Source organism: Thalassophryne amazonica, chromosome 2 (genome assembly GCF_902500255.1).
Source record: "Thalassophryne amazonica chromosome 2, fThaAma1.1, whole genome shotgun sequence".
NCBI classification, from domain to species: Eukaryota; Metazoa; Chordata; class Actinopteri; order Batrachoidiformes; family Batrachoididae; genus Thalassophryne; species Thalassophryne amazonica.
In genome coordinates, this window is record NC_047104.1 from 21,732,540 (window position 1) to 21,755,389 (window position 22,850).

General features: G+C 44.1%; 1 protein-coding gene across 1 annotated transcript in view; it reads right to left on the reverse strand.

The window, feature by feature from the left end:
• The window catches only part of adamts17 (ADAM metallopeptidase with thrombospondin type 1 motif, 17), a 448,852-nt gene that overhangs the window by 81,200 nt on the left and 344,802 nt on the right, over window positions 1-22,850 (reverse strand). Inside the window, exon 20 of the mRNA XM_034184238.1 lies at window positions 5,354-5,558. Within this exon, the coding sequence (XP_034040129.1) occupies window positions 5,354-5,558 (205 nt within the window). The remainder of the gene's footprint in view (window positions 1-5,353; window positions 5,559-22,850) is intronic.

Sequence of the window (22,850 nt, forward strand, 5' to 3'; positions counted from 1 at the left end):
TTCAACCAGAATCGAGACTTTCATTGGAAGCTATAGGAAGTTTTAAGAGGCTGTTATTTCTGCAAAAGGAGGATCTACTAAATATTGATGTGTTTTTATGTTGGGGTGCCCAAATTTAAGTACCTGCCTAATTTTGTTTTTTACTGCGCACTTTCTGTAAATCCTATAAACTTCATTTCACTTCTCAAATATTACTGTGTTTGTCTGAAATTAACTGAAATTACTAATCCAAACAACCAATGATTTATAAAGAAAAATCATGGAAGTTATCAAGGATGCCCAAACTTTTACATACCACTGTATTTACACAGAAATGCAGTGGTTTCAGAACAGATTCCACCATGTTGGGCTTCACAACTTCACAAGTGACATCGTAGCAGTCCTAATTACAGCATCAACTTTCCAAGTGACATCGTAACAGCCCTAATCACAGCATCAGCTTCACAAGTGACATCGTAACGGCCCTAATTACAGCATCAGCTTCACAAATGACAGCTTAACAGCCCTAATTACAGCATCAACTTTTCAAGTGAAATCATAACGGGGCTAATCACAGCATCAACTTCACAAGTGACATCGTAACGGCCCTAATCACAGCATCAACTTCACAAGTGACATACTAACGGCCCTAATCACAGCATCAGCTTCACAAGTGACATCGTAACAGCCCTAATCACAGCATCACCTTCACAAGTGACATCGCAACAGCCCTAATTACAGCATCAACTTCAAAAGTGAGAGCGTAACGGCCCTAATCACAGCATCAACTTCACAAGTGACAGCTAACTGCCATAATTACAGCATTATATTTCCAAGTGACATCATAACAGCCCATAACGAAAGATCATAACAAAAGATGATGCCTCGTTGGAAAGCATCATCTTTCCAAGTGACATCATAATGGCCCTAATCACAGCATCAGCTTCACAAATGATAGTGCAACAGCCCTAATCACAGCATTAACTTCACAAGTGACATTGTAACGGCCCTAATCACAACATCAACTTTACAAATGACATCCTAATGGCCCTAATTACAGCATCAACTTTCCAAGTGTCATCATAACGGCCCTAATCACAGCATCAACTTCATAAGTGACATTGTAACAGCCCTAATCACAGCATCATCTTTCCAAGTGACATGGTAACGGTCCTAATCACAGCATCAACTTCACAAGTGACATCATAACAGCCCTAATCTGTTATGTTTTGGACGCGGTCGGAGCACCGACCCAGCGTTTGAAGGACCAAGCATAAAATAAGCAGAGCACGGTTCAAAGGATAACAGAATTTAATAAACATAACAGTGAGTGATATTAAACAACTAAACAGTCCGCGGTCTGGTGAGGTGAAAACACGGCGCGCTCTCAGCAGCGCAAACGGTCCGGAGCCACAGCAGTTCGGACCCAGGGACCCCGCCGACACCCCCCAGGTGGCCGCGACAAACCGAGTCTGTGAAGAAAGAAAACATGAGGTGAGTCCAACTCCACACAGAGAGACACAACTCAAAGGTGCACGCAATCAGCAAACACTTCCTGGCTTAAATCTATACATCAGCTTCTTACCCTGCAGGCACGGAACAACACAGTTCAAATCTCCACTGCAGCAGAAGCTGATTAGACAATTAGCATAACGTGACAGCTCACCAACACAAGGTGTGAGGGACACCTAATCCACTGTCATTACTTCATAAAAGTCACCAAAACCAAATTACCTCAGGAAGTGTGCTGAAGAGCGTGAGACCTCACCCAATCCTCCTTCACAGACTGTGGTGTCAAACCTGGAGCGGTCTCTGCGTCCGTGATGGTGAGATTGTTCTCCTGACGTCGATCTCACACGTCTGCTCACAAGGTCGAGTCTCTGGCAATCACACACTGTGCATTCAAGGTTTAAATGCAGCAATCTCTGATTAAGACAAAACACACCACAGCTGTGAGTCATGATGACCTGCACGTGATAACAAGCCTCAGGTGTTCAGGGTGAGGTCCTGATGCTCAGCCACTCAGTCCTGAATGCATACCACCTGGTGGGAGAAACAGAAAACAAAAACCAAACCAGCCAAACACCCCAGCCCACAACACTAATCACAGCATCATCTTTCTAAGTGACATTGTAACGGCCCTAATTACAGCATCAACTTCACAACTGACAGCATAACGGCCCTAATCACAGCATCAACTTCACAAGTGACATCATAACAGCCCTAATCACAGCATCATCTTTCCAAGTGACATCGTAATGGCCCTAATCACAGCATCAACTTCACAAGTGACAGCGTAACAGCCCTAATTACAGCATTATATTTCCAAGTGACATAACAGCCCCTAACGAAAGATCATAACGAAAGATGCCTCGTTGGAAAGCATCATCTTTCCAAGTGACATTGTAATGGCCCTAACACAGCATCATCTTTCGAAGTGACATCATAACGGTCCTAATCACAGCATCAACTTCACAAGTGACAGCGTAACGGCCCGAATCACAGTATCAACTTCACAAGTGACATCGTAACAGCCCTAATTACAGCATCAACTTCACAAGTGATATCGTAACAGCCCTAATCACAGCATCATCTTTCCAAGTGTCATTGTAACGGCCCTAATCACAGCATCATCTTTCCAAGTGTCGTCGTAACAGCCCTAATCACAGCATCATCTTTCCAAGTGTCATCGTAACGGCCCTAATCACAGCATCATCTTTCCAAGTGACATCGGAACGGCCCTAATCACAGCATCAACTTCACAAGTGACATCATAACGGCCCTAATCACAGCATCATCTTTCCAAGTGACATCATAACGGTCCTAATCACAGCATCAACTTCACAAGTGACATCATAACAGCCCTAATCACAGCATCATCTTTCCAAGTGACATCGTAACAGCCCTAATCACAGCATCATCTTTCCAAGTGACAGCGTAACGGCCCGAATCACAGCATCAACTTCACAAGTGACATCGTAACAGCCCTAAATTACAGCATCAACTTCACAAGTGATATCGTAACGGCCCTAATCACAGCATCATCTTCACAAGTGACAGCATAACAGCCCTAATCACACCATCAACTTCACAAGTAACAATGCCATGGCTGTAATCACAGCGTGATACAGCTATGCTGAAATGTGCCGGCAAAAAGCCTATTACTTCACATAAACAAAATTGCACCAAATATCAGAAGTCTCTGTTTGTCTCAGGCCAGATTCCATAAAGACCAAGTCTCAACCGGATGGCTGCAAGGCCACTGCATGTCATGCTGTCCTTTTTTTTTCCTGAGGATAATGTGCTACTTCTGCTGACAACATAAACTGCAAGCTTTAGCAATCAAGCTGAAATGCCAAGTCTGTATTTTTTGGTGTTTGATTCTAACATTTGTTTTTTTCTTGTCCAGGTTTTATCTCCCCTTTTTTTTATCATTATCATGGTCTTCTCATTGCCCTCTTGTGATTTTCCTGTCAGTTATTCACTATGTTCTCTGATATTCTCTCCCATGTTAGATTATCTGTGGTGCTTTTACTATGACATCATTTTCGTGTTTGTAGTTTTACTTCCTGTTCTAAGTTTCCAATTTCACGTGCCTCAATACATCAGTTAATTGCTTGCTGGGCTTTATGTCCTCTCACAATGTATTACTTCCCGACCAGAGGGTTTAGGTTCCTACTTGTTCTCTTGTGTCTCTTGTGTTCTGTGTTGCAGACCCATGCTGCTGTTCCATGTTGCCTGAGTTTTTTCTGCTATATTTTGGAATTAGTGGTCTGTTGTGACTGACCTCTGTGCACTGGCTCTCTGCTTGTGGTTTTGGATACCTCTTTTGCTCGCTCCTAAAAGAATGCTGAGTGTTGGATTGATGTCCTGTGTGCCTGACCACTGCCCGAGTAAAGGTGCCCTGACACTTGCATGACTTTGATCCGCGCACCTGCACGCACATTGTCGTGACGATCCCACCCGCTGTGTTCCCAGGTGGACACTGTGCATATAGAAAATAATTGTTTCATAGTCGATTAATTATTTTCTGTCTGAGGTGGCTATCGAAAATGCCGCCAATCGCTTCACATTTGGAACTGTCTAAAAAGGTAATTATTTGTAATGTTTATATTGTAATAGCTTGTTAAAATAGTTGCATGTTCATTCCTTCTTGTGTGCAGCTGTAAAAGTATGTTTATGATACTTTTAGCATCTCGTTATAATCGTTCAGATGAGCTGTTATGTGATGCGATGCTCTGACACAATCACTCGCACTCACATGCAGTGTTTTTGACTTGAAGTTCACGTCATTAATGCGTGATGGAGAATTTGAACATTTCAAAATTTTCTCTGCGTACGTACACAAAGCTGCGCACAGTTTACAACAGTTTACGAGTTTGAGAAGAGTTTACTCTCGTGCATGGCAGAGTGTATGCAAGTGCGCGGATCAAAGTTGTACAAGTGTCAGGGGGCTTAAGAAACCAAGGCTTTTGTCTGACTGAAAACTATCTGGAACAATGCAGTAACCCACCTATTATTGACAGTCATTGTGGTTCTCTGCGTTGAGATCCTCTGTCAAAACTGTTACAAATCAGTCTGGCCATGACAGACCCTATGGGGAACTCAGCATCTGGTGAGGTCTTAAACGCACAGGCTCAGAATGTTTACACACAGGACCAACATTTAATCAATCTGAGAGACACGTTTCATTCACTTTAGGTGTCTGAATAGAATGCTGTGAGACTTACAGAGCTACCAACTGCCTAGCATCTCCCTTTGGAGTGCAATCAGTTCTTGAGTTTTTGGCAGCAATGACACCCAGGGATCAGCAGTCTTCAGAGGATCAACTCCCACGTCCCATACAGAGCCTCACTTACCCCCCCATATGATGGAGATGTGGAGACCTTCTGGTCCTGATTGTCCATTTGCCAAATGACTTTCAGTCTCCAGCCCAGCTCCTGCCAAACAGACGCCTCCCAGGTAGCTTTTATAATAAGTCACTTGACAGGCCAAGCCAAGCAGTGTGCGGTGGAAGAGTGGGCCCAGCGACCTGCCATTTGTCATACTGCACACTCCTTCTTTGAGGCAATGAGGAAGGTTTTTGAATGCGGAGAACCCAACCAAACGGCAGTGTGTGGCCTGCTGTTGCTCTGCCAAGGATCTGGATGTTTGGAACCTTAGCAACACCTCGGCTCTCTGTGATGCCTTAGTCAAGTGCCTCTCAGACCAGTTTTCTCTGAAGAAAACTGGCTGTTCTTCAAAAATCATAGTCCCCTCATTAGCATGCAGATTTCTGCACAGACCCCCTCTCGAACCTAATTTCCATTTCAAAGACTATGCGTGGTTTTAATGATTAGCATCGGTTGTGTATTGATGGAATGACTGTGCTCACCTCAGACCATTCAGACGCCTCCCACATGGTAAGGCAGAGGTGCCCCTCGCAGCCCTGCAGGACTGCAGGTTTGGCTTGGTGACAGTACAGGTCTCTGGTGTGGATGATGGAGCCGTTTTGGAGTTGGTAGACACAGACCACCTCCCTGTGCTGGACTCCTTTCCCACAGGTGACTGAGCAGCTACCCCACTCGCCGGCCACCCACCTGCAAGACACACAACAGGTCATTCTGCACCTGTCTGAACCAGGAAGTCTGACTTAATCTCGACATTTCCATTCTGAAACAGCACTGTCACAGCACCACGACCTGGACCCGGATCAGGGGCAGAACATGAATATTAAATATTCACAATAACTCGTATAGACAAGGAGACGTCCCTGATTACTTTTTGTGCAGAAAGCGGGTTTCATGGCAACCCTCTGAGAACTCAAGACTAATGGCTTTTTCTTACAGACGGTGATGTGCTGAATCCAAATCTGCGTGTTGGGGATTGTGAATCCGTGCAAGTAATCAAGCTAATCCAGTTAATCTAATGAAAGAACCCGGTCCATAATGTGCTGCACTACCAGCAGAATAAATGATGTATGCCTCTTATCAGCCAATGAAAAAACTGCAGGTGGCACACGTGATCACCCTGAGAAACCAACATGGCAGCCTCCAAGCAAAACACTGTTAATGGATTTCAATCATAATTCCATTATATTTTATCACTTTTGAACCTGACCCAGGAACAGCAGGGTGTGATTCTCCATCTTTAGCAGTATGACAAACCAACATCTCTTAACATTGAACCCAGTGAGTCAAAACTTCACACGTCCTTCAGAAATGTTGGTTTGTCAGAATGCTAAAAACGGATCAGGTAAATGGATAAATGGATGAGTAATGCATCCATCTATCCATTTTCTTCTGCTTTATCCGGAGTCGGGTCGTGGGGGCAGCAGCTCAAGCAAAGCCGCCCAGACCTCCCGACCCACACACACCTCCCCCAGCTCCTGCGGGGGAACCCCAAGGCGTTCCCAAGCCAGCCGAGAGACGTAGTCCCTCCAACGTGTCCTGGGTCTTGCCGAGGCTTCCTCCCGATGGGACGTGCTCGGAACACCTCTCCAGTGAGGCGTCCAGGGGGCATCCGGAAAAGATGCCCGAGCCACCTCAACTGGGTCCTTTCGATGTGGAGGAGCAGCGGCTTGACTCCGAGCTCCTCCCAAGTGACCGAGCTCCTCACCCTATCTCTAAGGGAGCACCCAGCCACCCTGCGGAGGAAACTCATCTCGGCCGCTTGTACTCGCGATCTCGTTCTTTCAGTCATGAGCCAAATCTCATGACCATAGGTGAGGATCGGAACGTAGATCGATCGGTAAATCGAGAGCTTTGCGCCGATACAGCGACCGCATCACTGCAGATGCCGCACCGATCCGTCTATCGATATCAGGCTCCATCCGTCCCTCACTCGTGAACAAGACCCCGAGATACTTAAACTCCTCCACTTGAGGCAAGGACACTCCACTGACCTGAAGAGGGCAAAGCACCTTTTTCCGGTCGAGACCCATGGCCTCGGATTTGGAGGTGCTGATTTTCATCCCGGACACTTCACACTCGGCTGCAAACAGCCCCAGTGCACACTGAAGGTCCTGATTTGACGAAGCCAACAGAACCACATCATCCACAAACAGCAGAGATGAGATTCTGTGGTTCCCAAACCAGACCCCCTCTACACCCTGGCTTTCTGTCCATAAAGATAATGAACAGAACCTGTGACAAAGGGCAGCCCTGGCGGAAGCCAACATGCACTGGAAACAGGATTGACTTACTACCCGCAATGCGAACCAAGCTCCTGCTGCGGTCGTACAGGGACTGGATAGCCCTTAGCAAAGGACCCCGGACCCTGTACTCCCGGAGCACCCTCACAGGGTGCCCCGAGGGACACGGTCGAACACCTTCCCCAGATCCACAAAGCACATGTGGACTGGTTGGGCGAACCATAAACCTTCAAGCACCTGATGGAGCGTGTAGAGCTGGTCCAGTGTGCCGCGACAAGGACAAAAACCACACTGCTCCTCCTGAATCCGAGGTTCGACTATCGGTCGAATTCTCCTCTCCAATACTCTGGAATAAACATTACCGGGGAGGCTGAGGAGTGTGAGCCCCATGTAGTTGGAACACACCCTTCGGCCCCCCTTCTTAAACAGAGGGACCGCCACCCCGGTCTGCCAATCCAGAGGCACTGTCCCCGACCGCCACGCGATGTTGCAGAGACGTGTCAGCCAAGACAGTCCCACAACATCCAGAGACTTAAGGTACTCAGGACGGATTTCATCCACCACAGGAGCCTTGCCACCAAGGAGCTTTCTAACCACCTCGGTGTCTTCGGCCTGGGTAATGGATGAGTCTGCCTCTGAGTCCCCAGTCTCTGCTTCCTCTTCCGAAGACATGACAATGGGATTGAGGAGATCCTCGAAGTATTCCTTCCACCGCCCGACAACATCCCCAGTCAGGGTCAACAGCTTTCCACCCGCACAGTAGACAGTGCTGGTGGAGAGCTGCTTCCGCCTCCTGAGGCGTCAGACGGTTTGCCAGAATTTCTTCGAGGCCAACCGACAGTTCTCCTCCATGGCCTTCCCGAACTCCTCCTAGACCCGAGTTTTTGCCTCTGCGACCGCACAGGCTGTGGCACACTTGGCCTGCTGGTACCTGTCAGCTGCCTCCGGGGTCCCACCTGCCAACAAAGACAAGTAGAACTCCTTCTTCAGCTTGACGACATCCTTTACTTCCGGCGTCCACCACCGGGTTCAGGGATTGCCGCCGCGACAGGCACCAGAGACCTTGTGACCACAGCTACGAGCAGCCGCATCAACAATGGATGTGGAGAACATGGTTCACTCGGACTCCATGTCTCCAACCTCCCCCGGGATCTGGGAGAAGCTCTCCCGGAGGTGGGAGTTGAAGACCTCGCTGACAGAGGGTTCCGCCAGTCGTTCCCAGCAGACCCTCATGATACATTTGGGCCTGCCAGGTCTGACTGGCTTCCTCCCCTCCCAGCAGATCCAACTCACCACCAGGTGGTGATCAGTCAACAGCTCAGCCCCTCTCTTCACTCGAGTGTCCGAGACATGTGGCCGAAGGTCAGATGATACGACTATAAAGTCGATCATCAACCTACGGCTCAGGGTGTCTTGGTGCCACATGCACTTATGGACACCCTTGTGCTCGAACATGGTGTTGGTGATGGACAAACTGTGATTGGCACAGAAGTCCAACAACTGAACACTACTCGGGTTCAGATCGGGGAGGCTGTGTTTCCCGATCACACCCCTCCAGGTCTCACTGTCATCGCCCACGTGGGCGCTGAAATCCCCCAGGAGAACAATGGAGTCCCCAGTTGGAGCTCTATCTAGTACCCCTCCCAGGGACTCGAAGAAGGTTGGGACAACAGTGAGAGACCAGATGAGTAATGGATTTAAATAATTTGTCCGGTGGCAAAAACCATCTAATACGTCGTTTCTGGTGGATTTGGGGCTCTGATGGAATGAGTGGACAACTACCGAATGTGGGTGTGCAGCACAAACAGAAGAAAGATATCATACTGATAGAACTAACATCTACAGACATCCACTGGCAAGCTAACAAATAAGTAGAGGACAAAATGAACAAAAGTGTACAACCACAAGGACGCTCTCCATCTGATGTCCACTCAAAGTTCTGAGCACGCACAAAGCTTTCAGATGGACTCGCTGGACATCAGCTGACAAGGAACAAATTTAACAAATGAGAACATGACTTGTCCAAGACAAAAATACAGGCATCGACATTAACGCTTGTCCGATTGTCTGGGACAAGTGTAAAATGTGATTGGACAAGCAATATGCTCTAATCATTGTCCAACCGGACAAGTGGCCTCTTTTTTGTATAAAACATTCAAATTCTTTATTTTCATTGCACAGAACCAAAACACCTGACATTTTTTCGGGAAGCCCACAGGATGGGAGTCAACTTTGCTATTTATCACGTGATTGGGACGATACGGGATTAAAAATTCACTGGGAGCAGACAGGAGTGAGAACCAAGGTTTTAGGCAGCGAGCCGTCCTGCTGTCATTTGAGCGGTCAATTTTCGAAAAAGACGTCGAAAAAATAGCGGGAGGCTTTGCTTAAAGCTGTCTAAAATTAAGACTGGGTCCGATCGCTGCAGCCGTCTGTGTCTGTGAGTGTGTGTGTGTGTGCACGCGCGTGCGAGTTGGCTGGCTGCGAGGAGGAAGGGGGGCGCGCATTGAGCGCAGAGTGAAATGCAACACAAATTAAACTGTGGTGCTGCCTTTATTTCTTTCTGGACTGTTCTGACGGTACATCCTGTTCACACCGTGTGCATGTCGGTGACGGTTATACTGAAATTATGAGATGAAATAAATTGGTCAAAATTCCTTAAAATGAGAATATATGGATGAACAGAATAAAAATCACACACACGTGTGATAAAAAAAAACTGATGTGGAGAAACTGCAGTGATGTTCAGAAGCAGAAATCACATAAAGCAGCTGAGAACTCTGAACTTTAACAGGCTGTTATTTTACACAGATATTTATTTTAGATGATTGAATGTAGTTGTTTTATGTTCAAGCACAAAACGTGACTGAGGAGGAGAATTAAAGAGGAACGTTACCGTTACCGAAGTAAGTTACCGCTTATTATTTTCAAAAATCACAAGTCAAATCAGTCTGCATTGTTCAGTTTTTCCTGCACATTTGTGTATTTTTTCCTTCTTTCCAAGAGTTTGGTTTTTGTGTTTGTTCTACTAAAAAGTTCTTAAAAAACATAAAATGTTAACACTTTACCTTATAGTAATTATTTAATTTCAGAAATGGAACAGAAATAACCACAAATAAAAAAGTTGGGACTGTATGTAAAATGAAGATAAAATAAAAATGTTGTTATATTCCCAGTTTCTCCACTCACAACCACAGAGGCCAAACATTCTTCCAAAGTTGTGTCTTGGTGGCTTCCCTCACTTTTCTTCCAGCATGGACATTTAGTTTTTGAGAACTGCCTACCTGACGCAGATTTACTATAAACTGTTTGTATTTCTGAATGATTGATGTAAATAAAGTCTAAGAAATATTCAGTGAGTTGGAAATGTTCGTGTATTCATCCTCTGATATTTCCCAAGAAAACTGACTGTAAATAGTATTAACTAATTCTCCATTAATAATAAACTGCCCTGTCCCAACCTTTGTTCTTGGAAAATGCTGCAGGCCTCAAATGTAGGAATGGATACACAGTGAGGAAAATAAGTATTTGAACACCCTGCGATTTTGCAGGTTCTCCCACTTAGAAATCATGGAGGGCTCTGAAATTTTCATCTTAGGTGCATGTCCACTGTGAGAGACATAATCTAAAAAAAAAAAAAAATCCGGAAATCACAATGCATGATTTTTTTTAATAATTTGTTTGTATGTTACTGCTGCAAATAAGTATTTGAACACCTACCAACCAACAAGAATTCTGGCTCACACAGACCTGTTAATTTGTCTTTAAGAAGCCCTCTTATTCTGCACTCTTTACCTGTATTAACTGCACCTGTTTGAACTTGTTACCTGTATAAAAGACACCTGTTCACACAATCAATCACACTCCAACCTGTCCACCATAGCCAAGACCAAAGAGCTGTCTAAGGACACCAGGGACAAAACTGTAGACCTGCACAACGCTGGGATGGACTACAGGACAACAGGCAAGCAGCTTGGTAGAAGACAACTGTTATGATCATTTATTAGAAAGTGGAAGAAACACAAGATGACTGTCAATCTCTCTCGGTCTGGGATTCCATGCAAGATCTGACTTTGTGGGGTAAGGATGATTCTGAGAAAGCTCAGAACTGCACAGGAAGACCTGGTCAATGACCTGAAGAGAGCTGGGACCACAGACACAAAGATTACATTAGTAACACATGATGCTGTCATGGTTTAAAATCCCGCAGAGCAGCAAGGTCCCCCTGCTCAAGCCAGCACATGTCCAGGCTCGTTTGAAGTTCACCAGTGACCATCTGGATGATCCAGAGGAGGCATGGGAGAAGGTCATGTGGTCAGATGAGACCAGAATAGAGCTTTCTGGAATCAACTCCACTTACCATGTTTAGAGGATGAGAACAACCCCAAGAAAACCATCCCAACCGTGAAGCAAACAACCTCCTTCCCTCAGTAAGATCATTGAAGATGGGTCATGGCTGGGTCTTCCAGCCTGACAATGACCCCCGACACACAGCCAGGGCAACTAAGGAGGGGCTCCGTAAGAAGCATTTCAAGGTCCTAAATGGCCTGGCCAGTCTCCAGACCTGAACTCAATAGAAAATCTTTGAAGGGAGCTGAAACTCCAAACCTGAAAGATCTAGAGAAGATCTGTATGGGGGAGTGGACCAAAATCCCTGCTGCAATGTGTGCAAACCTGGTGAAAAACTACAGGAAACGTTTGACCTCTGTAAATGCAAACAAAGGCAACTGTAACAAAAATTAACATTGATTTTCACAGATGTTCAAATACTTATTTGCAGCAGTAACATACAAATAAATTATTTAAAAAAAATCATACATTGTGATTTCCGGATTTTTTTTCTCTCACAGTGGACATGCACCTAAGATGAAAATTTCAGACCCCTCCATGATTTCTAAGTGGGAGAACTTGCAAAATCGCAGGGTGTTCAAATACTTATTTTCCTCACTGTACATTAACAAAAAATAAATAAAAATAAAGCTGATCTCACAAAACATGAAATATGTTGGTTTCATACAGTCTGCAGTTACAGAAATAGAAGACACAGTAAATGTCAGGATCATTACGTGTCCATCACCACATTTTGAAAAACTATAAGACCACAGGCCATGCATTATTTATGTTTTGTGTCTTTTAGTGACTTTGTTTTATTTTTTAAATTTGGATTAAGGCAATAAGTGCCTCCCTGTATTACTGTATCACAGATGAACTTTTTCTGTAGCCACATCTTCTGAAATAAAACTGCAAAATTTTACCACCCACACAGGAGAGTGACAGTATTAACTTTTTCATGAAGTGATATGGCACATCAAATAGATGTGATAAATATTTATTCTGAATCTCAGTCCCAGAAAATGTTGAAATGTAATGATTTTGTATTTCAGCTGCAATTCTTATGTTGGAATATTAAAGTTAAAGTACTTACAAACAAAAGAAGTATGACAGGTTTTTATTAAGTGACAAGTCAGAGCAAAGTATGTGATAAATATTTAATTTGAATCTCACTCACGGGCTGTCCGGACAACCAGGTTTTCCTATAGGACAAGTAAACTGCCAGGGTTACTTGTCCTATGGACAAGTACACTAAAAAGCTTAATGTCAGTGCCTGAAAACAGATATCAAAATTTCATGTCCGTTGCTCTTACACGTTCTGAATCTGTCAATTTGACTCAGACTGGATTCTCAGGGATGTGAACATGTGAGCATGAACCGGTGCCACGCCCTCAACCAATTAAGACAGTACCAATTGCATTCTGAAGACTTAAAATTAAAACATTATAATAATCAACCAAATGTTCAGCACAGACAAAATAAACAATCCTCTATATTACGAGTCAGCGGTTCCTGAAAACAAACATTTAAGAACCAAACTTTTCAGGAATGAGAACATGTTGATATTTTGTGGGTTAGGGTGGCTTTGTTTGCCTCCTGCGATAATCTCCCCAATTAATCCCCTCAGAAACACAAAACATGTTCAATAATGTACAGCATGTCAGGAACCCAGCAATTAAACCCCAGTGAGCCGCCTGTTGAGGGGCAGCAGGGGACTTAAATGTGACAGACAGGAAGTTACTTGTAAGGGTTATTTAAAGAAGTCCCTCAGTGTTTGACTGCTCTGAGTGTGTTTCTCAGCCTGAGCTGGAGAACACCGGTGTCGCAGACCGAACGGTCCCCCCTAAAAATCTGTTTACCCTGCCTTCACTGTACATGCGTCATTTCGGAGCTCAGCAGCATCATTTCTGAGTGTTACCAGCGATTCTCCGATTATTGCCTCATTTCTGCTTGAAACTGCACTACAGTCATCATCTATCTCAGTGTCAGATATCTGAAGCTTTTGTACAACAATCATTTCCACATATATTCAGCATTATTTCATAGTAAAAAACAGAGCACAGCAGCAATTGCTGAGCATCAGTAATGACTCGCCAATTATCGCTGTGTGTTCTTAAAACGGCCTTTTTTCTGCTTAAAACTGAGTTTAAAATGATTTAAGAGGTTTTACCTTGTCATCTGATGGTTAATAATCACATTAATCCATTTGATTGCTTTGGGTGTAGAGTCTCCGTCTCAGACGTGCTGCTGTGGTCCAAAATGATGCATGCACAGTGAAGGTAGGGCGGACCCATTTTTAGTGGGGACTGTTTGTGTTGGATTTATGTATATATGGATATGTCAGTTATCACACATTCTTTTATTATACATTCTTCTAGTCTATATTCCTTATATTATACATTCTTTTATTAATACTTTAGTAATGGAAATAAACTCATTGTATCTGTTAGAAGTCTGTTGCTGACTTCTTGATGACCTCTTGATAAAGTATGTTACAAATGAATGATTACATGAGTTGTTTTTATCCTTGCAGTTAGAGAGAAAAAGGAACTTATGTGATGTCGCAAAGCGAGGTCAGAAGAGTTGATGTCCAAAACAACTTATCAAACCATTAAAAATATAATAAAATATAAAATAAATAATAAGGAATGAAAATGTTTGTATATGATCATATGAATTGCTTTTGTGCAAAAGAATTGTGAGTTGTTTTTATCCTTGCAGTTAGAGAGAAAAAGGAACTTATGTGATGTCGCAAAGCGAGGTCAGAAGAGTTGATGTCCAAAACAACTTATCAAACCATTAAAAATATAATAAAATATAAAATAAATAATAAGGAATGAAAATGTTTGTATATGATCATATGAATTGCTTTTGTGCAAAAGAATTGTAAAGATTGAATATGATTCCAAAAGAAAGTATGCTGTATTGCAAATTGTGTTACTAGCTGTGTTGCCAAATGATGTTTCTACTGCACGCATGTGGTTTCAACCACAGGAAAGAACAAAAGGTTAACCGACATGTGCTGACTGAAGATAACACCTGAAGAACGGAGCCCAGGAGAGAAGTCCTGACCGCACCTTCCCCAAACCAGTAGCCTGAGGTCGCAGAAACCAGAAGTCGCAAATCTTGCTCAACTGTAGTTGCAAGACCTGTTTATGATTGCTCAACTGCTTATGCCACGTATGCTGACAACCGCACCTGTATGACGTCCTAATAAAAAGAGCGAGAGTGCAGCCAGAGTTTAGTGCAGTTTGGAGATTGTTAGAATAGTTTGTCTCTGTGCTGCACTCCTCGCGAGCATTTACAATTGAATTCTACTCTCTGACTCTTATTTGACTGTTGTGTCTTTCTCTGTTACAGTTTTATGATGTTTAGGTGGTTTTAAACCTAACATTACTTTGGTCCTTCGAGCCGGAGGTCAACATACCTGAAGGGTTCCAGCGGACGAGACTGACACCAGGAAAATCCTTGGCCAAGGTACCGAGACCCTTTGACGGGACTGGCTCGGTCCGCCGGCTGGGATCCGGAAGGTTGAAGACTAATCCGTGAGGGGAAGACAGCGGTTGAGTGAGTAGAATTTTAATTGAAAAACAAACTATAAGTATGTGTGGTGACAGGTAGTCACATAAACGGACAGGACAGTGAATAGTGACAGGAAGTCATGTTAAAACCCTGAGAATTCTAGACAATGTCAGGTAATGTTAAACGCAGTTAAACCCCGTAAGGGTGAACAGAATCCTCTAGTATCGAACTAGTTAAACTCTGTATTAGGAGGCACGGGCTCCTCTGGCGTCTAAATTAATACCGGTGAAAAAGTGTGACAGTGTAATAAAGGTGACTGAATGAGAGTGACGGGTCATTAGATCCTCCTCTATATAAAATTACGGGAAAGTAAACAGCGACCACTGGTCAGAGGCAGAGGCAAGGATTTCCCGCTTCCTTCGGGGAGGAGAAAGGGAACTCACTGGCTGGTGGAAAATTAAATTCGCTGTCCCGTAAGAAGCACATAACCAGTGTTTAGAACACTGTAGGTGTTGAAAACCCACTGGTCTAAATTTTATCTTTATAAAAACAAAAAAGATAAAAATAACGTAAAAATGGAGAAGTCAAACAGTAAGACACAAAGGCAGGCTCCGCGGGACCGTCTAGGTAACAAAGATTGGAAATTTATGGAACAAAAAGATCCTACACATGTCTCATATTTAGACACATGGATTACAAAACATGGATTCGACGGCCAAATAAACAGACCATCATTGTCAAAATTAAGAGAATCTATTAAAAAGAAAAACAAAAATGATGAGTGGAAAATGATGAAGGAGGGATGGAACAAAATTATTGCATGGGAGGAAGCTGCAGATCAAAGACGAGAAGGTGAGAGGAAGAGTAGGGAGAAAGACAGGGAAAAACAAAACAAGACTGAAGGAGGAAATTCAGAAATTTTCTTGCACAAAAAGGAGGACGATGAAACCACCTGTCCACCCATAAGAGTGCAAGTGTATGTTGAAGAAAGACGCGGAGAAAAGGAACAGATAAATGACACCAAATCAGAATCAAAACAAACTGAAAAAATGACTGATTCTACAAAACCAAGTCTGTATCCAGACCTGGAGCAACAAACGGATGACAAACCACCAGCATATCACTCACCGCCGCCCCAGAGACCAGTTACAAGGTCCTTGACACGATCTCGAGAAATTCTGTCCCCTCCCAGTGCACCTGAAGCATCAGGGTGGGATTGGGTTAAACTAAAGGGCTCAAAATCACCACCCGTATACTCACTTGATGGTACAGAACAGTACCCCATGATACAAGTAGCTAATCCAAATGTGGCGGTGGATCAAAGACCTACACTTTTGGTCTACCGCACTTGGACAATGGACGACATAAAGTCCGCATTAACAGGGGTGGCGGATCCTCAAGAAGATGTTGAACAGTGCTGTCGAGATTTAGAAAACCTCCGTGGTTCATATAATTTAGATGGCACGGAGGTCCAGCAGGTTTATATGGGAGCTTTAAAGAAATACTGGGGGGTTGTAAAAGGGGATTGGTCACCTGCAAGTGGCGACGGCACAGCTTTACCACATAATAGCGACATACTGACCCAGCGAGTGACAGCGTTACAAAACGAATCAAAGAAAAATTCAAAAAACAAGCTAATTATGCTGATATTAATCGTACTAAACAAAAAGACGATGAACCTTTTGAAGATTACAAGTTAAGAATGGAAAAGGTTTTCCGTGCAAACAGTGGTCTAGTACCAGAGCAGGAAGAAGGAGTATACGAACAACAACTCAAAAACGCCCTCCATCAAAACAGCAAACAGGGAGTTAAACATTGGATTGAAAAACACATGATAAATTTTCCCACATCCACGTTAGATAACTATGTTGACCATGCTATGCATGCTGATAAGGTCCAAAGTCAGAAGAAAAATACAGGGAAAACACCTGCTGTTTTCCTGGCTGACCTGACCGATGATCCAAACGAGGACCTCTATTATCAAAGAGGATACCCGGATCGTGGTCAACAAGGCCGAGGGAATTTCAAGGGAAGATTTCAGGAAGGACGCCGACACATAGAACAGAGAGGTGGACCTCCACGTTGGAGTCAAAATAGCGACAGATTCAATGACAGGGGAAATCAGAAGAGACAGGACTTTCCACCACCAACAGGGCCGCGACAGTGTTGGATCTGTAATGAGGAAGGACACATCTCTCGGGACTGTCCTCGCAGAGGACAAAACACACATCAGAGTAAATGACTAACCGACCAATCACCAAAATTAGGTCTAGACATGCCTGTTGATCTTGATCTGCAGGAACTCATGTCAGTTGAAAGTGTCCGACCAGAAATAACGCTTTTGGTGAATGGACACTCTGTGTCCTTCTTGTGCGATTCAGGTGCCTGTAAGACAACCTGTAATGTGAAGATTCCTGGTGTCCATCGCGGAAGCGAAATATATTGGGTTCGATCAGCAAATGGGAAAATTACACCAGTCCCACTGTCTGACCCAATATGGCTGCGGGACCCTGAGGGACAATCATGTTACATGCCTATTTTACTGATGCCTGAATGTCCAGTTAATCTGTTGGGCAGAGATGGACTTTGTCAACTGAGACTAGCACTGGTGCCTCAGGGGAATAATATGATTGTGAAGCGAAAAAATGATTTACAACCTACAGATCTTAATGTCCTGACCACTGATGCAACTGATAAGTTTTATTACACATTGGATATTCCAAATGTTGAACCGCAAAACTTTGCTTCTTTACTCCTAAATTGGGGAAGGGACACCCTAACACAGGTCCAGGACGAAATGTCAGCAGAACAACTCCACATAACTATGTGGTACAAAAATACGCCAGGTCCCGACTTGCAATATGAAACCACCTTACGCACTCTTCCTACTCCACGACCGTTGGTGACCTATATCTACAGTGATGGGATCTCCAACGCGGCGTGCGGAGTGGAACAGTTATCGGACGCTGTGATGCATTTGTACAAACAAAGCGGGCCACCACACGTTTCCCTGTTCAAAGATTCTGTTGTCCCTTGGCATTGCTTATCAGCACTAGTGGACATGGGACAAAAAACCACCAATTGGGTGAGGAAAACTAGGGATATTTGGGAAAGCCCTCAGACAGGGTTGACTAGGACTCAAATTTATCTTCCAATCGACGCTCCTGTTGGAGTTCATACTGATGATAGCTCTGATGCATGAAATTTTGTACTAACTCAAGAAGAGCAGTCACTCCTTACGGAAGTACCGCCACATTTGTGGTCTTCAGGGCCAACTGATGTTGGACTAGTCAAGGGAGCACTACCTGTAGTCATCAGGCCAAAGACTGAATACAGACCTTGTATCAGACAATATCCATTAAAACCCGATGCATTGGAAGGCATCAAACCCGTCATAGCAGATCTTATTCAAGCAAAGGTCATTGTGGAGTGTCCTGATTCACCATGCAACACTCCAATTTTTCCGGTGAAAAAGGCAGCTCCTTCCACTGGTTGGAGAATGGTCCAGGACTTGCAGGCTGTTAATAATGCTGTAGTCCAGAGGGCACCTTGTGTACCTGACCCACATACATTGCTGAATTCTCTTCGACCTGATGCTACGTTCTTCACGGTTGTGGACATCAGCAATGCCTTTTTCTCCGTTCCTGTAGACAAGGATAGTCAGTTCTGGTTTGCTTTCACCTTTGCGGGAAAGCGATACACGTTTACTCGCCTACCGCAGGGCTATTGTGAAAGTCCCACAATTTATTCGCAAGTAATGTCTGCCAGCATGGCATCCTTTGTTCCACCAGGAAACAGTCAAATTCTCCTGTATGTTGATGATATTTTGCTGGTCTCACCCGATAAAACAACATGTGTAGGAGACACTCTTGCTCTATTATTCCACCTGGCGAAAGAAGGTCACAAAGTCAGTAAGAATAAATTGCAGTTGTGGAAAAATGAAGTAAAGTATTTGGGTCACAATTTGAGTTGTGAAGGACGAACAATCGTAGCAGACAGGAAAACAGCCATTCTACAGGCCCCCAAACCACTGACTAAACGACAAGTGATGTCCTTTTTGGGCCTGACAAACTATTGCAGAAGTTGGGTGCCTGACTATGCACAAATTGTGCACCCTTTAAACAGATTAATGTACACTGAAGACATTTCAATGAACACAACTGTTAAATGGACCTCTGAAGCAGAAGACGCATTTTCAAAAATAAAACAAGCATTAACCTCTGCAGCTGCTTTGGCACTTCCAAATTATAACAAAACTTTTGTACAAATGATTGACTGTAAGGGCCACTTTATGACTTCCGTACTCACACAGCAACATGGAACCAAACTCCGCCCAGTTGCGTACTACTCTGCCAAATTGGATAGTGTGGCTTGCGCCCTCCCCCATTGTGTACGTGCTGTTGTGGCAGCATCAATGGCTGTGGAATGCAGTGCTGGCGTAGTCCTCTTCCACCCACTAATCCTCAAAGTGCCACACGCAGTGTCGGCATTGCTGCTACAAACCAACATGACCTTTTTATCACCGGCACGCCATCTGTCTTGCATGGCCACGCTGCTGTCCCAACCGCATGTCACAATCGAACGATGCACCACACTGAATCCTGCAACTTTGATTCCACTTCCTGATGACGGGGAACCACATGACTGTCTAGATTCGACTCAGACTGTAGCAAAATCCAGACCGGACTTACAAGACACGCCCCTGACACTTGGCGATGTAGTTTTCGTGGATGGATCTTCTAGGAAGAATGATATGGGCATAACTTTAACAGGTTATGCTGTAGTCACAAATACTCGCGTTCTGCGAGCCGAGCGCCTGCCACCGCATTTCTCGTCTCAGGCTGCAGAGCTAATTGCTCTCTCACATGCCTGCACCTTATATAAAGACAAACCAGTCACTGTTTACACTGACAGTCAATATGCATTTGCGTCCGTTCATGTATTTGCTCAACATTGGAAAAACAGGGGGATGGTGACCTCCACTGGTAAACCTGTCACACATGGAGAACAACTAAACCGCCTCCTGGCTGCTGTTCAGTTACCCTCCAAAATTGCAGTATGCAAATGTGCAGCTCACACAGGGAAATCTGACTCTGTATCTCAAGGAAATCATTATGCAGATATTTCTGCAAAGGCTGCTGCAGCAGGAGAGCTTAGTGTACTCCATGTTGACCCAGTACAGGACGTCACACTTCCTGTTGACAAACACAGTTTATCTTCTCAAGTTCTCTCTGATATGCAACATCAGAGTTCAGATGTAGAAAAGGACTTATGGACTAAACGCGGAGCTACTATCCGTGATGGCATTTATTGCTGACCATTGGGGAAACCCATTTTACCTAAAAATTTGTATAGATGGGCTGCCATATTGAGCCATGGAATTTCTCATGTCTCCACAAGGGGGATGATGAGCCAGATTAATGCCATCTATACAACCTTTGGATTTAACACGTACTCTAAACATTTTTGCAGAGCATGTCTCACGTGTGCCAAACACAACTCCCAAGGCAATTTGAGACCTAAAAGAGGAAATTTCCCACTCCACAATATCCTTTTCAGGTTATACATATGGACTACATTCAACTAAGTAAAAGTGAGGGCAAAGAATATTGTTTAGTAATTGTGGATGCCTTTTCCAAATGGGTAGAACTTTTTCCAACCAAACGACCTGATGCATTGACTGTAGCCAAATCGTTATGCAAAAACATCATACCCCGCTATGGCATACCTGAACGAATCTATAGTGATAATGGCGCTCATTTTGTAAATGAAGTAATTAAAAACATAGGAACTATGTTTTGCATTGAACTAAAAAACCACTGTGCGTACCACCCTCAGAGCGCAGGATTAGTAGAAAGAACAAATGGAACAGTAAAAAACCGACTCAAAAAGACAATGGAAGAAACAGGGAGACCATGGACTCAGTGTCTTGAACTAGTACAGCTGTACATGAACATCACTAGTACTATAGGATTGACACCATTTGAGACCCTTTTTGGAAGACCATTTAAATTGCCTCACTTTAAAAGTCCCTGGGACATAGAAGATGAACCTAACCTAGCAGATTATATGAGAAAAATGCTCGAGAAACAGAAAACACCCACTGACGAAGAAACCCCCATCTCTCCACAGGACGACCTGTTGGTGAAACCGGGTGACTGGGTTCTAATCAGGAGCATCAAGAGGAAATGTTGGCATTCACCTAAGTGGGAAGGACCATATCAGGTCCTGTTGACAACCCCAACAGCCCTTAAAATAGCAGAGAGAGGAACTTGGGTACACCTCACACATGTTAAAAGGGTCATCTGGGCAAACCCGGTAATCAAGTAAGGGAAGTGAAGCAAAGTCTGGTAATAGTGTGGGATTCTGGTGTTAAGATCCAGGGTTGACACGAAAGCCAGTGAAGTTTTTACTGCCACTGACCTGAACTTAGGCTGACACCGGCTTTGACAAGATGGCCTTACCTAAACTGATGTGTATCACAGGAAGTATACAGGTGGTACTCCTGTTACTTATCTATTGGGGATGGTACTCATGGATTTCACAACGGTACTCGTGTAAAAGAATACCCCTAAGGGGGAAATTGGCTGAAAATTGGACAATTGACACTGTAAATAGAACTGAACAGGTGATCCATGAGTATGATCCTACGGTTAACAATTATGATTATGACCCTGCAATTGATGATTATAATCGCAACAGAGTGAGACGCTCTTTTTGTAGGGGAGGATGTACTGGGACTGCTGGGGCCAGACAGTTCACTAATCCTTGCTCCCCGACTACAACTGATACAGTCATTACCAGAGACCTTTATGTCTGTTACAATGCCACTCAGTTTGTTTCAAAAATTGTTATACCTTTTTCAATCATACGGGTGGGAGGACAGGCCACTCCAGAAATGAGTTCCGGCACTCACTGGAAATGGCATGAATGGTATCTCTCCAGTGTTGATTGGGACCAAGATTGGGGAACAATTTTTACGTATACTGGTAGTGACTGGACACCATATCCTACCACCCAGCATGCCAAAGAGTGGAAGCGTAGACTAACTCTGACTCGACATGATAACCATCTCCTGCTGTCGTTTAATACTACCGATCAGCCGCTTCTAGAAAAACCTCCCAGAATACACTCATATACAGAGGCATCTTGTTATCATTTAACATTATTTGTGTACAGGCCCGGTGTTTACACTGACCCACATACCGACTTCTCAATTTGTACTAACATAACAAAACGAACTGACTCTTCTCCGACGACACCCACAGCGGTAGGACTGTCATTGGGTCCACAAACGTCTGTGACAAAAATTCAGATCATAAATGGGAAAATTGAAACCGATGATTGGTTTTTGGTGACCACAGGAATTAGTGGACAAAGAAACAATTGGTTGCTCATGGCAGAGCAGGCAGCAAAACCTGCCAAAAAAGACTGTGTAGTGTGCTTAGGGCCTCGTCCAATACTGCGTGTAGTACCAGCCCCTTTGACCTCCGATTGTTTGCTTGAAATTATGGTGAACACGTTCATTCCTTTAAATCACAGGTGCATAAGTTGGGATACCATCTATCCTGTGGCCAACATGGCCAAAAATAAACCCCTGTTCTCTGAAGATGTGGCAGAGGGAAATTTTACCTGTGTTAAGCTTCCAGGTACTGGTCAAAAGTTAGGGGAACTAAATGAGACCGTGTGGTGTAGCCACACTCTCACACCACCAAGCCCTTTTAAACCCATTGCTAGAAGCGATGTGTGGTGGTGGTGTGGAGATAATAGGATTTTTGATAGATTACCAAACGATGCCTCGGGTCACTGTACTCTAGTATCATTCCTTTTGCCTGTACAAGTGTTGCCCATGACTGGTGAAGAACTAACTTTAAATGCCAAAGCA